Source organism: Triticum urartu, chromosome 1A, assembly GCF_056163025.1.
Source record: "Triticum urartu cultivar PI428250 chromosome 1A, HENAU_Tu73, whole genome shotgun sequence".
NCBI classification, from domain to species: Eukaryota; Viridiplantae; Streptophyta; class Magnoliopsida; order Poales; family Poaceae; genus Triticum; species Triticum urartu.
Genome location: NC_141873.1, coordinates 336,312,594 through 336,331,123, shown reverse-complemented (window position 1 = coordinate 336,331,123; position 18,530 = coordinate 336,312,594). Strand labels below are relative to the sequence as shown.

At 50.3% G+C, this 18,530-nt stretch overlaps 3 protein-coding genes and 1 pseudogene across 14 annotated transcripts; 2 read left to right on the top strand and 2 right to left on the bottom strand.

Moving 5' to 3' along the window:
• The first annotated feature begins 438 nt into the window (after positions 1–438).
• Positions 439–801, top strand: LOC147991120 (uncharacterized). Its single transcript, XM_087538529.1, has one exon. The coding sequence runs from the start codon at positions 439–441 to the stop codon at positions 799–801; it is 363 nt and encodes a 120-aa protein (XP_087394655.1).
• A 4,868-nt stretch (positions 802–5,669) lies between these two features.
• Positions 5,670–11,934, top strand: LOC125510094 (uncharacterized; annotated as a pseudogene). Its single transcript, XR_015602261.1, has 10 exons — positions 5,670–5,951; positions 6,079–6,207; positions 6,289–6,419; positions 9,764–10,033; positions 10,117–10,247; positions 10,790–10,905; positions 11,030–11,113; positions 11,197–11,274; positions 11,358–11,451; positions 11,698–11,934. The product of XR_015602261.1 is annotated as an uncharacterized LOC125510094 (transcript).
• LOC125532858 (uncharacterized) lies at positions 6,429–14,264 on the bottom strand. Of its 11 annotated transcripts, none has more exons than XM_087520552.1 (6): positions 13,939–14,264; positions 12,682–12,749; positions 12,528–12,611; positions 8,876–9,021; positions 8,710–8,778; positions 6,429–8,613 (listed from the first exon to the last, which is right to left on the bottom strand). In XM_087520552.1, the coding sequence occupies exon 6, from the start codon at positions 7,812–7,814 to the stop codon at positions 6,834–6,836; it is 981 nt and encodes a 326-aa protein (XP_087376678.1). In that variant the 5' UTR covers positions 7,815–8,613; positions 8,710–8,778; positions 8,876–9,021; positions 12,528–12,611; positions 12,682–12,749; positions 13,939–14,264; the 3' UTR covers positions 6,429–6,833. The 11 variants fall into 11 exon arrangements, with proteins under 11 accessions (XP_087376678.1, XP_087376668.1, XP_048552699.1 ...); XM_087520542.1 differs by lacking the exon at positions 12,528–12,611 and adding an exon at positions 11,407–11,473; XM_048696742.2 differs by lacking the exon at positions 12,528–12,611.
• A 2,345-nt stretch (positions 14,265–16,609) lies between these two features.
• LOC125510050 (uncharacterized) lies at positions 16,610–18,125 on the bottom strand. The gene has a single exon (XM_048675141.2). The coding sequence runs from the start codon at positions 18,002–18,004 to the stop codon at positions 16,772–16,774; it is 1,233 nt and encodes a 410-aa protein (XP_048531098.1). The 5' UTR covers positions 18,005–18,125; the 3' UTR covers positions 16,610–16,771.
• Between the last annotated feature and the right edge of the window lie 405 nt (positions 18,126–18,530).

Here is an 18,530-nt window from a genome sequence, read left to right as displayed (position 1 = left end):
ACGCCCGCCCAGACTGAGTGTTGAACATGTATACATATATGTAGGTCTGGGTTCTGTATACAGTACTTGTAGCATATGTCTCCCTTTGTATGTACGTGTATCTTAGGAAACAAGATACCGGTCGCACCCTTCGTATCTATATATATATATATATATATGTGTGTGTGTGTGCGCGCGTGCGCCTAGTGCACGATCAATCAATTATTGATGCATCAAATAATTCTCTACATGGTATCTATCGTAAGTCGATCTTCCAGCTTCCGCTAACCCTAGCCGCCGCCTCGGACCGCCACCACCACCCCTCCTTCCCGTGCGCCACCTCCCCACCGCACGCCTTCCCCTTCACGTTGCGCCGCTCCTTCCCGCCGCGCCGCCTGCCTCCCGCGCTCATGCCGCCTTTCCTCAGCTGCGCCGTCTCTTCCCCACGATCTCATCGCCATGTCTTCCAACGCCTCCACCTACTCCAACCCCTTCACCGTCGACCCTGCCGAGATCCGCGACATCAACGTCCATGCACGCGTCCCCGTGATCCTCGACGCCTCCAACTCCACGTACTTCGCGTGGAAAATGTACTTCATGTTGCTCTTCCGTGAGAACAATCTTGTGGATCATGTGGATGGCACCGTAGACTCCCGTGCCATGGTGGACGACACCGAGTGGACCGCGATCGACGCCTCGATCATCCGGTGGTTCTTTACCACCATCTCCAAGGACTTGTTCCACACGGTCGTGAGCGCCGGCGACGACGCCCGCGCCATGTGGATCAAGCTGAACGGCCTCTTCACCGACAACAAGCTTTAGCGCCGCGTTTTTTTGCAGCAGGAATTTTTTGACTGTCACCAGGATGAACAGTCCATTGATGACTACCGCCGCCGTCTGAAGACGTTGGCGGATGAGCTCCGTGACATTGGAGCCAAGGTGGACGATGACCTCCTCCTCAGCACCCTCACCGCCGGCCTCAACGAGGACTTCGGCAACACCGCCTCTAACCTCACCTCGATGCCGGAGCCCACCTTCCCCAAATTTGTGGCGTACTTGAGGTTGGAGGAGCGCCGGATGAAGGAGGTTAAAAAGCGTGTGTAGCACCACGCCCTCGCCGCCGGCACCTCCCGCGGCGCCCCTCCACCAACCGCCCTACCCGCGCCGCGCCAGCAGCCGCCGCCGCCAGCGCCTCCGGGGTACTCCCCCCCCCCAGCAGCCAGGTGGCGGGCGCCGCGGCAACCGCCGCGGGGCGGCCGCGAGCAGCAACAGGCGCCGGGGGGGGGGGGGGGGCTCGTCAGCAGCACCAGCAGGTGACTCCCCATGGACGTACGACACCAACCCGTGGACCGGCGTCGTCCATGCGTACTCCATGCCGGTCCCTCAGGCTCCGGCTCCGGGCATCTTTGGGCCCCGCCCGACGGGTCACCAGGCCCTGTTCGCCGCGCAGAACGCCGCTCCATACAACGGCTATGGTGCCCCCAGCCTGCGCCCTCCTACGGGTCCGCGCTGGCCTATGGCGCCGCCGCCGCGCCGGCCTATGGGGTCGCGCCCGCCTACGGCGCCGCCGCCGCTTCGGCCTTCGGGGCTGCTCCCGCGCCGGCCTATGGAGGGTTCTACCCTCCTCAGGTGCCGCCGCCGTGGGACCCGGCCTTGCTCGCTGCACTGCACTCCGCCCCGTCAACGAACTCCTATGGTGGCGGTGGTGACTGGTACATGGACTCGGGCGCCACTGCTCACATGACTGTCCATCCCGGTAACCTCACATCTGCCACTCCCGTTCATACTCCCCCCGTATCACCGTTGGTAACGGTTCCTCCCTACCCATTACTCACGTCGATCATATGTCTTTTCCTTCTACTTCCACTCCTGTGCATATGTCTAATGTTCTTGTGTCTCCTGACTTAGTCACTAATCTTGTTTCCATTCGTCGCCTTGCTCGTGAGAATCCTATAACTATTGAATTTGACGATATCGGTTTTTCTGTGAAGGATGCCCGCACACGGATAGTGCTCCATCGATGTGATAGTCCAGACGAGCTTTATCCAGTGCATCCCTCCGGCGCCACCACCACACGTTGCCCCGCCGCCTTCGCCGCCAGTGTCAATCTTTGGCATGCCCGTCTTGGTCATCCCAACTCCACCGTTATGCGTCAGATTCTTCAGAGTTTTTCCTTCTCATGTAATAAGGTCGACGATCAAACCTGTGAGGCTTGCCGTCTTGGCAAGCACGTTCGTCTTCCCTTTAGCGAGTCTACAAACATTTCCACCTTTCCGTTTCAGTTATTGCATAGTGATGTTTGGACGTCCCCGGTTGCTAGCAACACGGGCTATTTATACTATCTGGTGATATTGGATGATTTTACTCATTGTGTGTGGACCTTCCCTCTCTGTCGCAAGTCCGACGCTCTTGCCACACTCACCGCCTTTTATTCATATGTCACCACACAGTTTGGTCGTCCTATTCTCGCCTTGCAAACTGACAAGGCAAGGAGTTTGACAACGTCGCCATCCGCAATTTACTTGCATCCCACGGCACCATCTTTCGCCTCACCTGCCCCTACACGTCACAGCAGAATGGTCGCGTCGAGCGCGTCCTTCGCACGCTTAATGACTGTGTCCGCACCTTGCTCTCCCGCTCTCTCTACGGGTTGAAGCAGGCACCTCGGGCCTGGTACCAGCGGATCGCGGCCTTCCTCCAGCAACAGGGGTTCCGGTCCACACGGTCCGGTGCCTCCCTGTTTGTCTATCACAAGGGCCCCGCCACCACGTACCTCCTACTGTACGTCGACGACATCATCTTGACTACGTCCTCGCAACGCTTCTTCAGCAGATCACAGCTCGCCTCGGCACAAAGTTTGCCCTCAAGGACTTGGGGGCTCCCCACTACTTCCTCGGCATCGAGGTCGTGCGCCGGGCTACTGGCTTCTTCCTGCACCAACAGAAGTACGCCTACGAGCTTCTGGAGCGAGCGAGCATGCTTAACTGCAAGCCTGCTTCCACGCCTGTCGATACGAAGGCTAAGGTGTCCGCCGTTGAGGGCTCTCCGGCGTCCGACGCTCCCTTCTACCGCTCCATCTTTGGTGCGCTTCAGTACCTCACACTGACGCATCCGGACATTCAGTATGCTGTCCAGCAGGTGTGCCTTCACATGCATGCTCCTCGTGACACCCATTGGGCTCTCGTGAAACGTATACCTCGGTACATACGTGGCACCACAGCCATGGGTCTCACCCTGACGGCCTCGCCAGACACCAGCCTTGTCGCCTACTCCGACGCCGACTGGGCTGGGTGTCTCGACACTCGACGCTCCACTTCCGGCTACTGCGTCTACCTCAGACCCTCTTTGATTTTGTGGTCGTCTAAACGACAACCCACGGTCTCACGATCGAGCACCGAGGCCGAGTATCGGGCCGTGGCCAACGTCGTCGCGGAGTGTTCCTGGCTACGACAGCTACTCCAGGAGTTGCTATGTGAGGTCACTAAGGCGACGCTCGTCTACTGTGATAACGTCTCCGCGGTGTACCTCGTTGCCAACCCTGTCCATCACCGACGGACGAAGTGAAGGAAATATGCCCTAGAGGCAATAATAAAGTTAATATTTATTTCCTTATATCATGATAAATGTTTATTATTCATGCTAGAATTGTATTAACCGGAAACGTAATACTTGTGTGAATACATAGACAAACAGAGTGTCACTAGTATGCCTCTACTTGACTAGCTCGTTGATCGAAGATGGTTATGTTTCCTAACCATAGACATGAGTTGTCATTTGATTAACGGGATCACATCATTAGGAGAATGATGTGATTGACATGACCCATTCCATTAGCTTAGCACCCGATCGTTTAGTATGTTGTATTGCTTTCTTCATGACTTATACATGTTCCTATGACTATGAGATTATGCAACTCCCATTTACCGGAGGAACACTTTGTGTGCTACCAAACGTCACAATGTAACTGGGTGATTATAAAGGTGCTCTACAGGTGTCTCCAAAGGTACATGTTGGGTTGGCGTATTTCGAGATTAGAATTTGTCGCTCCGATTGTCGGAGAGGTATCTCTGGGCCCTCTCGGTAATACACATCACTTAAGCCTTGCAAGCAATGCAACTAATAAGTTAGTTGTAAGATGATGTATTACGGAACGAGTAAAGAGACTTGCCGGTAACGAGATTAAACTAGGTATTGAGATACCGACGATCGAATCTCGGGCAAGTAACATACCGATGACAAAGGGAACAACATATGTTGTTATGCGGTCTGACCGATAAAGATCTTCGTAGAATATGTAGGAGCCAATATGAGCATCCAGGTTCCGCTATTGGTTATTGACCGGAGACGTGTCTCGGTCATGTCTACATTGTTCTCGAACCCGTAGGGTCCGCACGCTTAACGTTACGATGATAGTTTCATTATGAATTTATATATTTTGATGTACCGAAGGTTGTTCGGAGTCCCGGATGTGATCACGGACTTGACGAGGAGTCTCTAAATGGTCGAGACATAAAGATTGATATATTGAACGACTATATTTGGACACCGGAAAGGTTCCGGGTAAGATTGGGACAATACCGGATCACCGGGAGGTTATCAGAACCCCCCGGGAGGTATATGTGCCTTATTGGGCCTTAGTGGAAAGGAGGGGAAAGGAGCAAGGGAGGGGGAGCGCCCCCCCAAGCCCAATCCGAATTGGGAGGGGGGGCGGCCCCCCTTTCCTTCCTCCCTCCTTCCTCTTCCTTTCCTCTCCTACTCCTAATAGGAAAAAGGGGAGTCCTACTCCCGGTGGGAGTTGGACTCCCCCCCTTGGGCGCGCCACCCTCCTTGGCCGCCCCCCTCCTCCACTCCTTTATATACGGGGCAGGGGGGCACCCAGAGACACACAAGTTGATCTTGGTGATCGTTTTCTTAGCCGTGTGCGGTGCCCCCCTCCACCATAATCCTCGATAATATTGTAGCGGTGCTTAGGCGAAGCCCTGCGACGGTAGAACATCAAGATTGTCACCACGCCGTCGTGCTGACGGAACTCTTCCCCGACACTTTGCTGGATCGGAGTCCGGGGATCGTCATCGAGCTGAACGTGTGCTAGAACTCGGAGGTGTCGTAGTTTCGGTGCTTGATCGGTCGGCCCGTGAAGACGTACGACTACATCAACCGTGTTGTGCTAACGCTTCCGCTTTCGGTCTACGAGGGTACGTGGACAACACTCTCCCCTCTCGTTGCTATGCATCACCATGATCTTGCGTGTGCATACGAATTTTTTTAAAATTGCTACGTTCCCCAACACGAAGCACATTGAGCTCGACATCCACTACTTCGGGAGCACGTCGCACTTGGTCGTGTTCGTGTTCTACATGTGCCCACCGATCAACAGTTCGCTGATGTGATGACGAAGGGACTACCCACCTCGACTTTCGAGGGTTTTCGGTCCAGTCTTTGCGTCACCGACGACGCTTCGACTTAGGGGGGGAGGGTGTTGAACATGTGTGCATGTACGTAGGTCTGGGTTCTGTATGCAGTACCTGTAGTATCTGTCTCCCTCTGTATGTACGTGTATCTTAGGAAATAAGATACCGGTCGCACCCCTTGTACCTATATATATGCACAGTGCACGAACAATCACCGGCGACCGGAGATGGTCCCGGATCAGCGGGGACGCGGACTCCGGCGTCGAGCGTCGTCGGTCGGGGAGGCGTCCAGCGGAAGATGGACTCGCTCCAGAGGAAGATTGCTGGCGGCGGAGAACACTGGCCCGGCGCAGTCAGTCGAAGATTCTCGAGGCGATCGGCGGAGGGTTTTAGTGCGAGGAAGAAGCGGGCGGCAGCGGGCAGCGAAAGGGTGCTGTCCACGGAGGAAGTCGCCTTAGCCGCCCGGCCGCTCCCTCCCCATGGAGCCTCCCTTCCCCAAATCTGGCCAACATGATGACGTGGTGGCTTGGAGTGAAGATCTCATGAAGCTCGGAGATGAAGGTGACCTCCATTAACATTCTCTTACTTGTTGCTCGCAGCAACTAAGCACAATACTTTTAATTTGTACCTTGTTGCTAAAGCCATCCTGCTAACTAGTGTTAACTTTCTGTTTTTTTTCATTCTTAAGATACTAGCCTTCTGACCCTTAGAGCGGTCAGGGGCACTAAATCCGTGAAATCTGCAATGAGCTTGGATGATAGAGACATGATCCTGGATGTGGCCTGCTTTGTTGTGAATGTATCAGCCACCGAGCCTGGTAAATTCGAGAAAATCATTAGTGTGATTCTTCCGACTGATTCTTCCTAGCCCCTGATAATACCCATCTCCTTGTTTGCAGATGGAAATGTGGTTGTATACTGCACTGGCATCATCACCGAGTATGATGAGGTTGGTAAGTGCGCAAAAATCTTGTCTTCTTCTAGCATCATGTGAAGCGAGGAGGGCGAGCTGCGTGACCCAAATCAGAAGGTAGCAAATTGCACCTCTTGTTTCACTCATTTAATTGTTTTTCTCCTTCCTATGTCCTGTTGTAAACCAAATCATTCAGTTCTACCCTACAGATCAGAGGAGCTCACGTTTTAGTTTCTTAGTATGGTAACCATGTGCTACTAGTACATAGCAATAGTGGAATATGTAAAGATATATATTGATCTAAAGGCAATTCCGTTTCTCGAACATGAGTATCAAAGGTATTTCTGTTTCTCGAACATGAGCATCAAGCATGGCTTTTGTCCGCCTCATGGTAACTACCGGCGTCTCATCCTCCCCTCCCTCCCCTCCCGCGACGCTCCCGCGAGCGCCGGGGGGGAAACCCTAGCTCCGGCCCGCGGCCCTCCTCCTCGCGCTTCCCTCCCCTCGCCGCCGCCCCGACGTGCTGGTAGGCTAAGCCCTGCCAGCGCGGGCGGCGGCGGGGTGTTCCTCCTTCCCCCACCCGGGCCGACGATCGCGGGATCCAAGATCGGGTGGCGGCGCAGCGCTTTCCTCGAGGCACGGCGGCGCGGCAGCAGCAGCAGGCGGCGGAGACGCGGGCTGCGGGTGGCGGTATGAAGGGGCTGAGGCGTGGTGGGGCGCGGTGGGCTCCGGCGGCGTTGACCCTATCGGCATGCGGCCAGATCTGGGCCCAGGCGGCGCGGGCCAGGAGCAGGGTGGGCTGCGGGCGTCCGCCTCTGCCGTGGCCATGGCTGGTAGGGGCGGAGGCGCAGCGGCGGTTGCAGGTGGGCGGGCTGCTCGGTTTCCAGGCGTCCCGCCGGCTAGACGGCGACGGCGGCGCAGTTGGACTCCCCGGTGAGCTTCCTCGGGGGTGGGCGGCGGTCCTGGTGGGAACTCCTTGCCGGTGGCTGGGGCTGTGTTGGTGGCCTTGCGCGGCTCTGTGCTGGGCGCCGAGGCGGGGCGGCACAGGGGTGTGTCCGGGGGGAGGGATTTGGCTGGAGGGATGGGCGGCGCCGACGTGCTCAGGCCCCTGTCACCGGCACAGGGGTGTGCCGGTCTGGATGCGTCCGCTCCCCCACCTCCCCCTTTCCCCGGCCGCGTGCGGGCGGCTGTAGCGCCGGCGATATTCAAGGCGGGACACATTCTGCGGCTCGTCGGTCTGCTGTGTCCCCTTGGTCCAAAGTTTGATCCTTTTGGATGATCTTGGGGGTGTTTGGATGTTGGGCGGCGGCCCTGGCGGCGGGAGGAGTGGCTTTCGTGGACGGAACCTATGTCTCGGGTGTGGGCGGGCAACCATGGCCTTGCGGGGGGCTTGGTTGCGGCTGGTTGGCAGAGCGAGGGTATGTCAGAGGGGTGCGAGCGCCGGAGTTCATCACTTGCCCAGTCCTTGTACTGGCCGACGGCGGCGGCGGCCGTGGTCGTCGTATCCTTCATGAAGGCGCCGTGGCGGTGCTCCTACCCCTCGCATGTGACTCCGGGTGAAAACTTGATCTACAGATCGGACGGTGGCGGCTATCCATGGGCGTCCCCTTCTAGGAGGCACTGTCTTGGAGTCCCTGCTCTGTCATGACCGTATCCCCCTCCTCGTTTCTTCGTGGAGGTCTCCGTCCTCTTCAAGCGGTTATCCTTCGTCATTTTTAGTTAGCTTGGTTGGCGGTGGCATTGGGGGTCGGTGCTTGACACCTTTGTATCATGTCTTGGGTGTGTGTGTTGTGTGCGGTGGTGGTGTGCGTTGTATCGGTCTGTCCGGATGTTGTGATGATGTTGGCTTTATAATATAAAGCGGGGGGAAACTCTTTTTCGGCAACTACCGGCGTCTTGCTCTCACTTCTTCTCTACAACCGCATCTTCTTCTATGTCACCTCTATGCCGCCGCATCGCTCCTCTCTAAGTCGCTTCTAATTGTATGTTGTCATCTTCTTTAAACTCAGTGAATCACATGCGTTGTTGCTGACTCATTACACGCCTCACCTTCATATGCTAAGCAAGACGTAGACATTCAGCATTCATCTCCCGCAATCGACAGCAGCATCAACAGGTTTTCACGTGGTGACTTTGCTTCTGACGCCACTACACAAGCAGCCATTGCCCATTGCGAGAGGCTTGAGCTCCAGCAGGTGTTGGCATCGCCTTATACCTTTTAAACAGGCCCCTAAACATGGAAGATGTCATAGTTCACATTGGATTAGTGACTATGGATTCTCTGATATCTTTCTGGATTTAAGCCTTATCACTGCACAAAATTATAGGGAGAAGCCTATATTTAGATTTCGAGAACTTAAACATCATAGGTTGAAATTTTTGACATCCTGGAAATAGCAGTTTGTACCTTGTTTCAGATGTATAGTTCCAGTGCTTTCTGGTCCTTCAGATCTCAGTTTTTTACTCACCCAACTGTCTAACATAGAGAACTTGATAATTTTATTACACTGGCATCCAGATATATATGTTTAAGTTTCGAATGGAAATGACTTTGCTATTTAGACTTTACTCACTTCTATGGAAATGTTTTTCGAAACACCTCTTGGCTATTAACTAATTTCACAAGCACCTCCTTTTTTGCACAAAAGCAGCTCCTAGCAGTAGCCTGAAAGCTTCCTCGCTTTTGGATCCAACATCCTTCACAGAAATATTTTTCTGGCTGCATCATAAGTAGCACAATACTTATATATTCAGAAACATCCATAGGATGAACCAACAACACCATGAGATAGGTACAGTACTAATATCGGAAACATCCATAGGATGAACGAAGGACAACATGAGATTGGTGTGTGCACAAAATAAAGGTAAATGCACGACTTTTAAGCCACAATATTTACTCATGCGACAATTAGAAATAACATAATTCGCCGTGTTTTCTGATATGTGAACTCTACTCTAGCATATGGTCAAAATATCATACAAAACTTGCAGTAAATTCTCCGAATCAACTCGCATAGCAGGATCAGTTTCTGAAGAAAGCAAATCAGGATTTCCGAAAATTTTAAGGACACGATTCAAGACCCATGCTGCGGTTCCTAACAAACTACTTAACAAGACAATATTTTATTACAATCTCTGTCACATCAAGCATCAAACATATTAGCTCCAAGTTCCTTCCTAAGCATAGCATATATTTTCCATACACAGCTAAATAACGTGCTGCTTAGCATTTCCAAGGATACACAAGGTGATAGTTGATATACCATCACAAGAGTGCAGACACGAATAAAAGGAAGGCATCATGTAACATCCAAGAAAAAAGATGCCTTATATGAAAATTCAAGGCTCCCAATACAAAGAGGTGGCTCTCAAATGATTTTTTCTTTGTTGTTTGTTATGAAGTTTAGTTTAAGTAACAATATTACTGTGTCTTATCTAATGAGAATTACTTCTTTTAGGTATCAGTTAACCTGTCAAATGACACTGTTGTGGAGGCACGCGTGTTGTTTTTTAATGACCATTATGGCGTTTCTTTTCTGGATATCAACACGGAGTTTCCTTTGGTGCCGGCTACTTTGGGCTCTAAACCATACTATGGACAAAATGTGTTTGTCTTAGATAGAGATGATGAGTATGCTTTGGTTGTTAGCCACGGTTCGATTCTGTATTTGGAGAAACCTTTATTTGAAAGGAACGACTACATGTTTGCCAGCTATAATAGCTCTTTGGTAAAAAAAATGTATTCTGATGTTTCGTATGCTTGTTATATCATGCTGAACTCATGTTTAACCTTCTTCTATTTTTAATGCAGACTTGCATATGTGGGCCGGTAATTGACAATAATGGCGAGGTTATAGGGCTGATTACCTCACATCTCCCACAATCAGCCATTTTATCTTTCTCCATAGCGAAAAAGTGCATCCAGATGTGGAATAAATTTGGGTATGTTCCTATATTTTATCGTTTATAACAAAACTATATCAAGGAGACTTTTAGTTAATGACTATTCCCATCCAGAATTATTTGGCTCTAGAATATCGATTAGTCTGTGGAACTGGCTTAATAGAGGTCCAGCAAGGAATCGTCCCCTGAGTCTTGGTTGGACTTATCGTCTAGAGTAGGGAGACTCTGAATCTGTTTGAATTATTTGGTAGTCCTAGCAACCATGAATAACATAAGCATATTTGCCCATTTGACTAGGACATTAATAGGCTAGATACCTACTACAATTTGTGCAATATTGACCAGACATCTGTGCAAGACTGGGATCCAACTAATTCTAAGCCTATTGCCTAAGACTAGCACAAAACTATTGGTCCGACACACTTCAAAATTGAGCAAAAATTGAATGGACGAACAGTTTAGAGCCTTTGCCTGCGGTTAATTGATCAAACTGGTGGTAACGTTAAGTTTGATCATTTGGAAATGTCTGGATCTACAATTATTTGCTAGATAGGAGTACTAAAGAACCTGACTTGTTGCAGCTGCATTGCTCATCCTATTCATCACCTTGAGCTAAAGACTGCGGATGTTGGATACGGTTTACAGAGATGAGCTTCGGGCCCGCCACAGTATCAACAGTGGATTTATTGTAGCTCAGGCATCCTCAAGCACGCACATGTCTTTTCCTTTTGACTATTTATAATTATAAGTTTTTTCTACCAAATTTCTGCTATTTTTCACAACCGGAACATAGTAGAGTTATAACTTTTAAATTTGCTTAGGCGTGTCATGACTCTACCATTGAAAAGATTGGCCTCCGAAGAGGGGATGTGATTGACTTGGATCATCGTTCTACTGTAGTTGAGGTACTAACTTTCTAGCATTGTAGATAAATTAGTTTAGTTGTACCTGCTACTTAGAGCTAATATGGTCAAACTGTGTGTTCTAGCTTGAAGAATTTCTTCTTGGTCTTGGTTGGGTCTTCTTGGAGAAGAAACTTGATTCGCACTCGACCATAGATGTCAAGGTATATTAGCAAAAGAAGTAAAGCGTGAATTTGTGATAAAAAATAACCAACAAATTGTATGGCATTTTTTTGTTTGTTTGCAGATACGAGTTCATGATATTCGTGCAAAAACAAGTGTTTGTACTATTTTACCTATGGGATTCAGCGATGCTGTAGTGCACTCATACCATTCATCAGGTAGGTGGCCCAACTTGCTTACCTGGGATAGTTTAGTAATTTAGATGAGAAAGTTTCTTCCTTTTTCTTAATCCAAAATGACTATCCGGTTTTACTATTGCTGATGCATATGAATTTACTCTGTTTATGTAGTCGCTACGTGCACAATGGTCAACATACACAGTTTGTTTCATTATTGTGTAAACTAGGCTTAAACAAATATTAACCATAAAATGCTTTACTTATTTGGGTTTCTGTATACTGCAGCCTCATCCCAGGCCGTGAGACCGTGACGATGTGAATTAGGGATCTCATCATGACAAAGATTAGCTTAGGTCGGTGTATGGTTCGTGGCTCTATGCTGGTCTCACTGTAAACATCATCTCAGGATACAGCAATAGTCAGCACCGGCGACACCTCAGTCTTTGCTAAAATTAAGGTTTGCTCTATGCTTTTAGTTTTTTCCCCCTTGCGGGTGACTATGCTTTTAGGTATCACTTGCCGCTAACTTGGATGACTCATTGTGATGAGTGCTTCAACAAACGTCTTATATTAAGTTATATAGGGAGTATCTATGTTGAGCCAATCGTTCAGTCTAAAATTTGAGCAGCCTTGAACACAACGCATGCTCATGGCCAGAGGTAGAGTAATAGCAGAAAAGTTATTCTAGTACTCCCTCCGTTCCTAAATATTTGTCTTTTTAGAGATTTTCAACAAGTGACTACATATGGAGCAAAATGAGTGAATCTACACTCTAAAATATGTCTATATATATTCATATGTGGTAGACTGGTAGTCCATTTGAAATCTCTAAAAGGACAAATATTTAGGAACGGAGGGAGTATTTGCTTATAAGCTTATTCAGAAGGAGTGCTACATAGGCATATGCTAAAGGGAGAGGAATCCTTTAATTATTTATTTCTCGGCCTGGGCCCAACTATGTATAGAAATCTATGTACTCCCTCCGTTTCTAAATATAAGTCTTTCTGATATTTCAATATGGACTGCATACAGATGCATATAGACGTATTTTAGGGTGTAAATTCATTCATTTTGCTCTGTATGTAGTCTATATTAAAATCTTTAAAAAGACTTACATTTAGAAATGGAGGGAGTATTATTGTCTGCATCGGCAGCAAAGTTATGGTGCTAAATCTGGTGCGACCAATGCAGACATTGAACTGTATATCATGCAGCTTATAAGATACAGTGTATTGTAAAATAACTTGGAACTTCTTAGGTGTGATTTACCTGGCAAATTTGTAGCTAGGTGCATGATTGCAAAGTTGTCTCCTTCATGAAGAAGTTTCACCGCTACTCTGAAACATAAGAGACATTGACCTAATACTCCTCTAATGTTATATTAAATCCGTGACAATTAATATGGATCGGAGGAAGTAACGTCTTCTGATGTTGTGAAGAAAAAAATTCTAATAGGGTTGCTTGATGTTGTGAAGAAAGCTCGGCTAAATACACTAAAAATACTAATGAGAAAGAAGATGAGAGCCAGTTTGAGCAAACAAAGTCGAGTTTACTTGAAGCTTGAAGAATGGAGAAGAGGAGAAAGGAGGCAAGGGCCAGTTTGCACAAAGCTTGAAGAATGGAGAAGAGGATAGGAAATAGTCCACTGCTTTTGAACGAATAGGAGGGCTGTTAAGATAAACTCAACTCATTCAAAAGCAACGGTGGTTGTATGGTTCCATCAAAAGAACCTCAGATATGAAAACTGAAACCGAAGGGTATGTAAGCAGTTATAGCATCCACAACCGGATATAGCAAATCTAACCCCCTAAGTGACTGGTCGACCCTCATATGGCCACGTCCACAACGGGGTACCTCAAATTTGACCCCTCAAAACCATGGTATCTATGCAATGTGAGAAATTATCTACGCCGATCATTTTACCGACATAGACAGACATAGATGAACACAGTTCAAACTAAATTCCATACATCTATACCATCTATACCAATATAAAAAGACCCAAAGGGCAAATCCAATTAATCTCGACCATTAAACCATGCCAATCCAATGACCTAGATTGCTCCAATGGTGAGCTCTCAACATGTTAAGCGTGCAATTAATAGCATACCAAATATCAACATCTATATTAATCTCATAATTAACAAGTAATTGATATCCTACCTAATATCAACGTGCAGTTGATTTTCTCCCTAATATCTCATTTACTAGTAAATATAAACACAACTCAGTTCATCGGACCAAAGGATTTAGTTCATCGCCGGCAACATAGATAAAAACTAAATTAAATAAAAACTAAACAGAGACGGTGCGCGATGTTGGGACATCACCACTTCCGTGCCCACTGCCTCTTGCGGCATGCGGCCCACGCCTCGGATTCGGGCGTCTGCGTCCAAGCCGGCGTGGGCACGAGGACCTGGCGGTGACAAGGGACGCCATTCGGAGCAGGTAGAGAAGGGCTCAGAGAGAGCGGGGGGGGGGGGGGGGGGGGGGGGGGGGGGGGGAAGATGGCGTCGTCGTCCGCACCGTGTCGCCAAAAGGCATGGGGACAGACCTTCCGCCTCTGCCTTGTAGTCGCAACCGGCACAACGCGATGCGGACAGCGAGCTCTACTCGTTGTCTGCCTCCGCCTCGCGCAACAGCGACTCCCAGTTGACTGGGTAGTCGACGTTGAACGTGTGTCGTCGGAGCTTGACATTGGATCGGAATAGGAGGGGAGGGAAGAGGAGGAACGAAGGAGAGTGCAGTGAAGACGGGGAGTGTGGTTTGACTACGGTCTAGGGTTTGCTCGAGTGGTAATATTTGTGGGGTCCGGGTGTGCCAGCTTAGGCCGGTCCACGTGACGAACGCATCAGGGCCTCCTCATACCCACCTTAGATTTAGGCTGGGTTATAGGAGTGCTGGTCTGCTCGGGCGTCTACGAGCAATTTTAGGAAGCCGGCTAGGTCACATTTTCGTGACTGGGCATTCATGGAGGTGTCTATCCGGCCAGTTTGGGGAGTCGGCTTGTAGATGCCCTTATATTAACTCGTGTGAATGAGATCTATGGCGTTCAAGTAAGAATAATAGTAGAGCCAACTGCTAATTATTTTAGTAGTGTCATTATAACTAACCTAGTAGTCAAAATGTATAGTTAGTTTGTTAGTTATATGTATGTGTGAGCAGACCGTAGCGAGCAGATCGTAGCTCAGATGTTTATGTTGTTTGTGGTTGTAAGGTCATATTTATCGCTAAGTGTTTTGGTGATTGATGACAATGCATTTGCGGACTAATCGTGTGCCATGAGCTTTCCAGACTCTTCTCTGCTAGGCACAAGACGATTGGGTGCCCCTCGAAGACTGACGAAGACGGCGTCTTTTCTACGTTTCTTTTTGGTGGATTTGAGTCGTAGGAAAGCCGTACTATTAAGAGGGGGTCCGCGTTGGAAAGATTTGGGTGGAATCATCACGTACACGCCTCCTTTTATCCCCTTCTTCTTCCTTGGAGCTTCCTCCGTTTTCCTGCCATAGTTGACTGACTGCTTGTGTGGTTGCGGTAGTACCGCTCCAGGATTAACGGTAGTACCGTGGGCATCCACGGTAGTACCGCGCAGTGGCACGGTAGTACCGCTGGTCCTCACGGTAGTACCGCTCCCCCGGAGCCTTACTCGTGCAACACATCCTCGTCTCCACATCCTCGTCTCCACCGCCTCCACTTTTGGTTATCTCGTGCCTTTACTTGTGTAGTTTATTTGTTTCATATATCTTGCTTGCTTGTGTTCCTATTCGTGTTGCATCATATAGGTTGCTCATCTAGCTGCATGTCTAGACAACCTATTTTGATGCAAAGTTTAAATTGCTAAAGAAAAGCTAAAAATTATTAGTTGCCTATTCACCCCCTTTCTAGTCAACCATATCGATCCTTTCAGTGGTGAAATCAAACCTATCAGGATTCAAGTCGTAGACTTGCACTGGTGTGCATATTATGACTTTGTCAACCTTAAGATATTGTGCCGGCTCATTATCTGCTTCTCTTTTCTTTTTTCAACTCGGTAAAAATATAACGTGTCAACTTTTGTAACCTGCTTACGTCGCTTCTTATATTTTCTTTAAATAGTTATGGAGTAAGTATATATCTCAATAATGATTCACTAAATGTATGCTTTTGAAATACTATCAAAAATAGTGTTAGAGCAACTCCAAAAACTCCCCTATCTCTAAAATAAATGCCCGTAAAGTGTCCTTAACTTCAGAGGATCCCGTAGAAGTGACATTTTCTTCCCACAGGTTTACGAAAATATCACTTTATCGTATCTTTTTGACAGGCTAGCAATCATTTGAAACTTCACTGCACACCCCGCCAAAACATTGTCGCCCCACCGGAACGCCACCGCGGCTGCCGCGTCCACCACCATGTCATCTCGCGCCTATGACGCTCGCGACCACGCCACCTTTTAAGCTCCACGCTGGGGCTGAAGCAAATGCCGTCACAATGATGAAGCCCGAGGGCACAGGTCCATCATTAGGATGCCACCATCGCCGCATCATTCTTGTTTGAACACTGAATTCCAAATGCATCCCTAACTATAGAACCGATCGCCTTGTCGGAGCAGGGGCGTAGCTATGTAGAGCTAGCCGGTGTCACCGGCACCGGGTCTAATTTAAACTCGTTTAATGTAACCCATTGATTTAGTGTGTAGATCATTGAATTATTTGTCATGTAGGCATGCATTCTTCTATGTGGACAGCGGGTAATCTCCAATCTGCATTCATTCCTTTGTCGGAGTAGTATCTGAAGAAACTTTATTCAGCTCATCATCGCCGCTGCCGAATCTAAGACGATGAACAGTCTAAAAACTAAGCTACTTTGATCTAAAACCCTCTCCCCCTTCCAGAAAAGAATTCTATGAGACCAGGTCTCACGCGAAACCCATTCTGATGAATGACACATGACATTTACAAATCACAAAGCATCCTCCATCCCCACTTAAAATCAGGAGAGGAGAGAGATTAGATACTTTGTGATTTATGGATGCCACGTGTCATTCATCAGATGGGTCTCACCTGCTAATGCTAATGCCCCCGTGACAACTGAGGTCGTCGGTGAAAGGGAGCCGTCGAAGGACCGCGGCGGAGGAACTCCCTGCGGACGGGGCGCTGGCAAGATCGCCTTTCCTTCGAGAGGAGGAAGAACGATACGTCTAAAAGAAAAATACATCTAAAAACCGGAACCGAATGGTATGTACCCATTTGATTTAACAATAACATGTGTGAGTGATGTCAAATAAATTAACGGTGTTAACAATGCTCAAGGTTCATAACCCTCACAAAAATCGTAGTTTGAAGTATGAATGTTGAAACGATAGCAGTTAATTACAGGCTTAATTATTCGGGAAGAACCAGCCACGGCGAGCCCAGCCGACCGAGGGCAAACCTCGCCGGCCGTCGTCGGGGTAGATGGTCTCCTCGAGGCGCGCCCACTGGCTCTCCATGTTCACCACCCTGACGACCCCGTCAGGGTGGCCCTGCCTGTCCAAGAGGTAGACGCAGTTGACGCGGCACGCCGGGAAGTCTGCCGTCGAGAGCGCGAACGCTTGGTTCCGGCCAAGGAACAGAGCGTGCCAGCCGAGGTCCTCCACCCGCACCAGCCGCACAGCACCGTCCCCGACTAATTCCACCCTGTGCACCTCGACCACGCGCGTGCTGCCGCCGCCGGCGCTGCTGCCCTCGTCGTCGGCGTCGGCGTCGCCCGCGCCAATGTCGTTGTCCGAGTTGTAGTCCGTCTCGTCGCGCACCGACACGAGCAGCAGCTGGCCGTCGCACTCCACCAGGTGCGAGTCGAGGGCGACGGACCTGCCGCTTCCTGGGACCAGCTCGTCGTCGTCGGATCCACCGCCGCCGCCGTCGCCCTCGACGTGCTCGAGCGGGATGACGGCAGGGGGCGCGCCGCACTCAAGCTCGCAGATGACGCAGAGCTGATTCTTGAAGGCCACGTAGAACCGCCCCCTGTAGTGCTCGACCCCGGCGTACCCGGCGGCGCTGAAAGCCAGGGGCGTCCAGGCTCCCGTGGCGGAGCTGTAGTACGCGATGCGGTCGGCCGGGAAGCCGGCGGCCACCGCGGCCCACTCGGTGGCCCCGCCCGGATCGGCCGACAGCACGACGGTGGCCACGTCGTGCCACCTCTTGAAGAAGGCGATGGGAGGGAGCGGGATGCGCCGGCCGGTGACGGGGTTGACCAGCGTAATCGCCTTGGGGACGGCCGTGGGGTCGGAGAGCACGAGGTAGCCGTGGGAGGAGGAGAGGTACTCCAGGCCGGGGGGCACGGCGGCAGCGAAGGGCACGAGGCGGCCGGCCTGGGAGAGCCAGAAGGACGACATGGCGGCGCCCTGGCCGGAGCGGTCGGTGCGGGAGCCGACGAGCCACGGCCGCGGGCGCCAGAACGCCGCCACGGCGGCCCACCTCTGGCAGACGGCGCGGAAGCGGACGCGGTCGGCGTCGGAGGGGAGCAGCGCGAAGACGGCGAGCACGAGGTCAGCGGGCAGCTCGGACCACTCCATGCGGGTACCGCCGCACGCCATGGAGGAACAGCTGCGCCGCCGAGGAGGAGAGCCCATGTACTATGTGTGTGTGACCCTTGATAAAAAATACGGAGAATATCCGGCGCGTTGCCTCTTTTCCTTTATATTTTTCTGCGAGTCGCGTCGCCGCTTTGGCTCCCTCCGACGGGGATTTTGCGGTGCCTTCTTTTTGACGGAAAGAATTTGGAGGAAATTAAAGCGGAAATGTGGTGGCGTGGAACGCATGGAAGGATGCGTTTCGGGTCCGGTCAATGTGTGATGTGCCACTGAACACGGATGGGGAAGTTTCGTGGGTGATGGTGCACGTGGTTTCTACGATGGCCAAGCCGTCCCCACGGCTTTTTCTAGTTTCTATATATGCGATGGGGTTGTGGTGAACTGGTGATGCACGTCCAGGCCCGGACTGGGTCACGTTGACGTTGCGTTGCGACGTGCGTGAGTTGGGTTGTTCGGTGAGGAATGTTTGAGCATCTCCAGCCGTTTGCTCCCCCAGGATGCTAAAAAAAAGCGGTATGATATGTGTGAGTTGGTTGTTTGGTCAGGACTGTTTGAGCATCTCCAG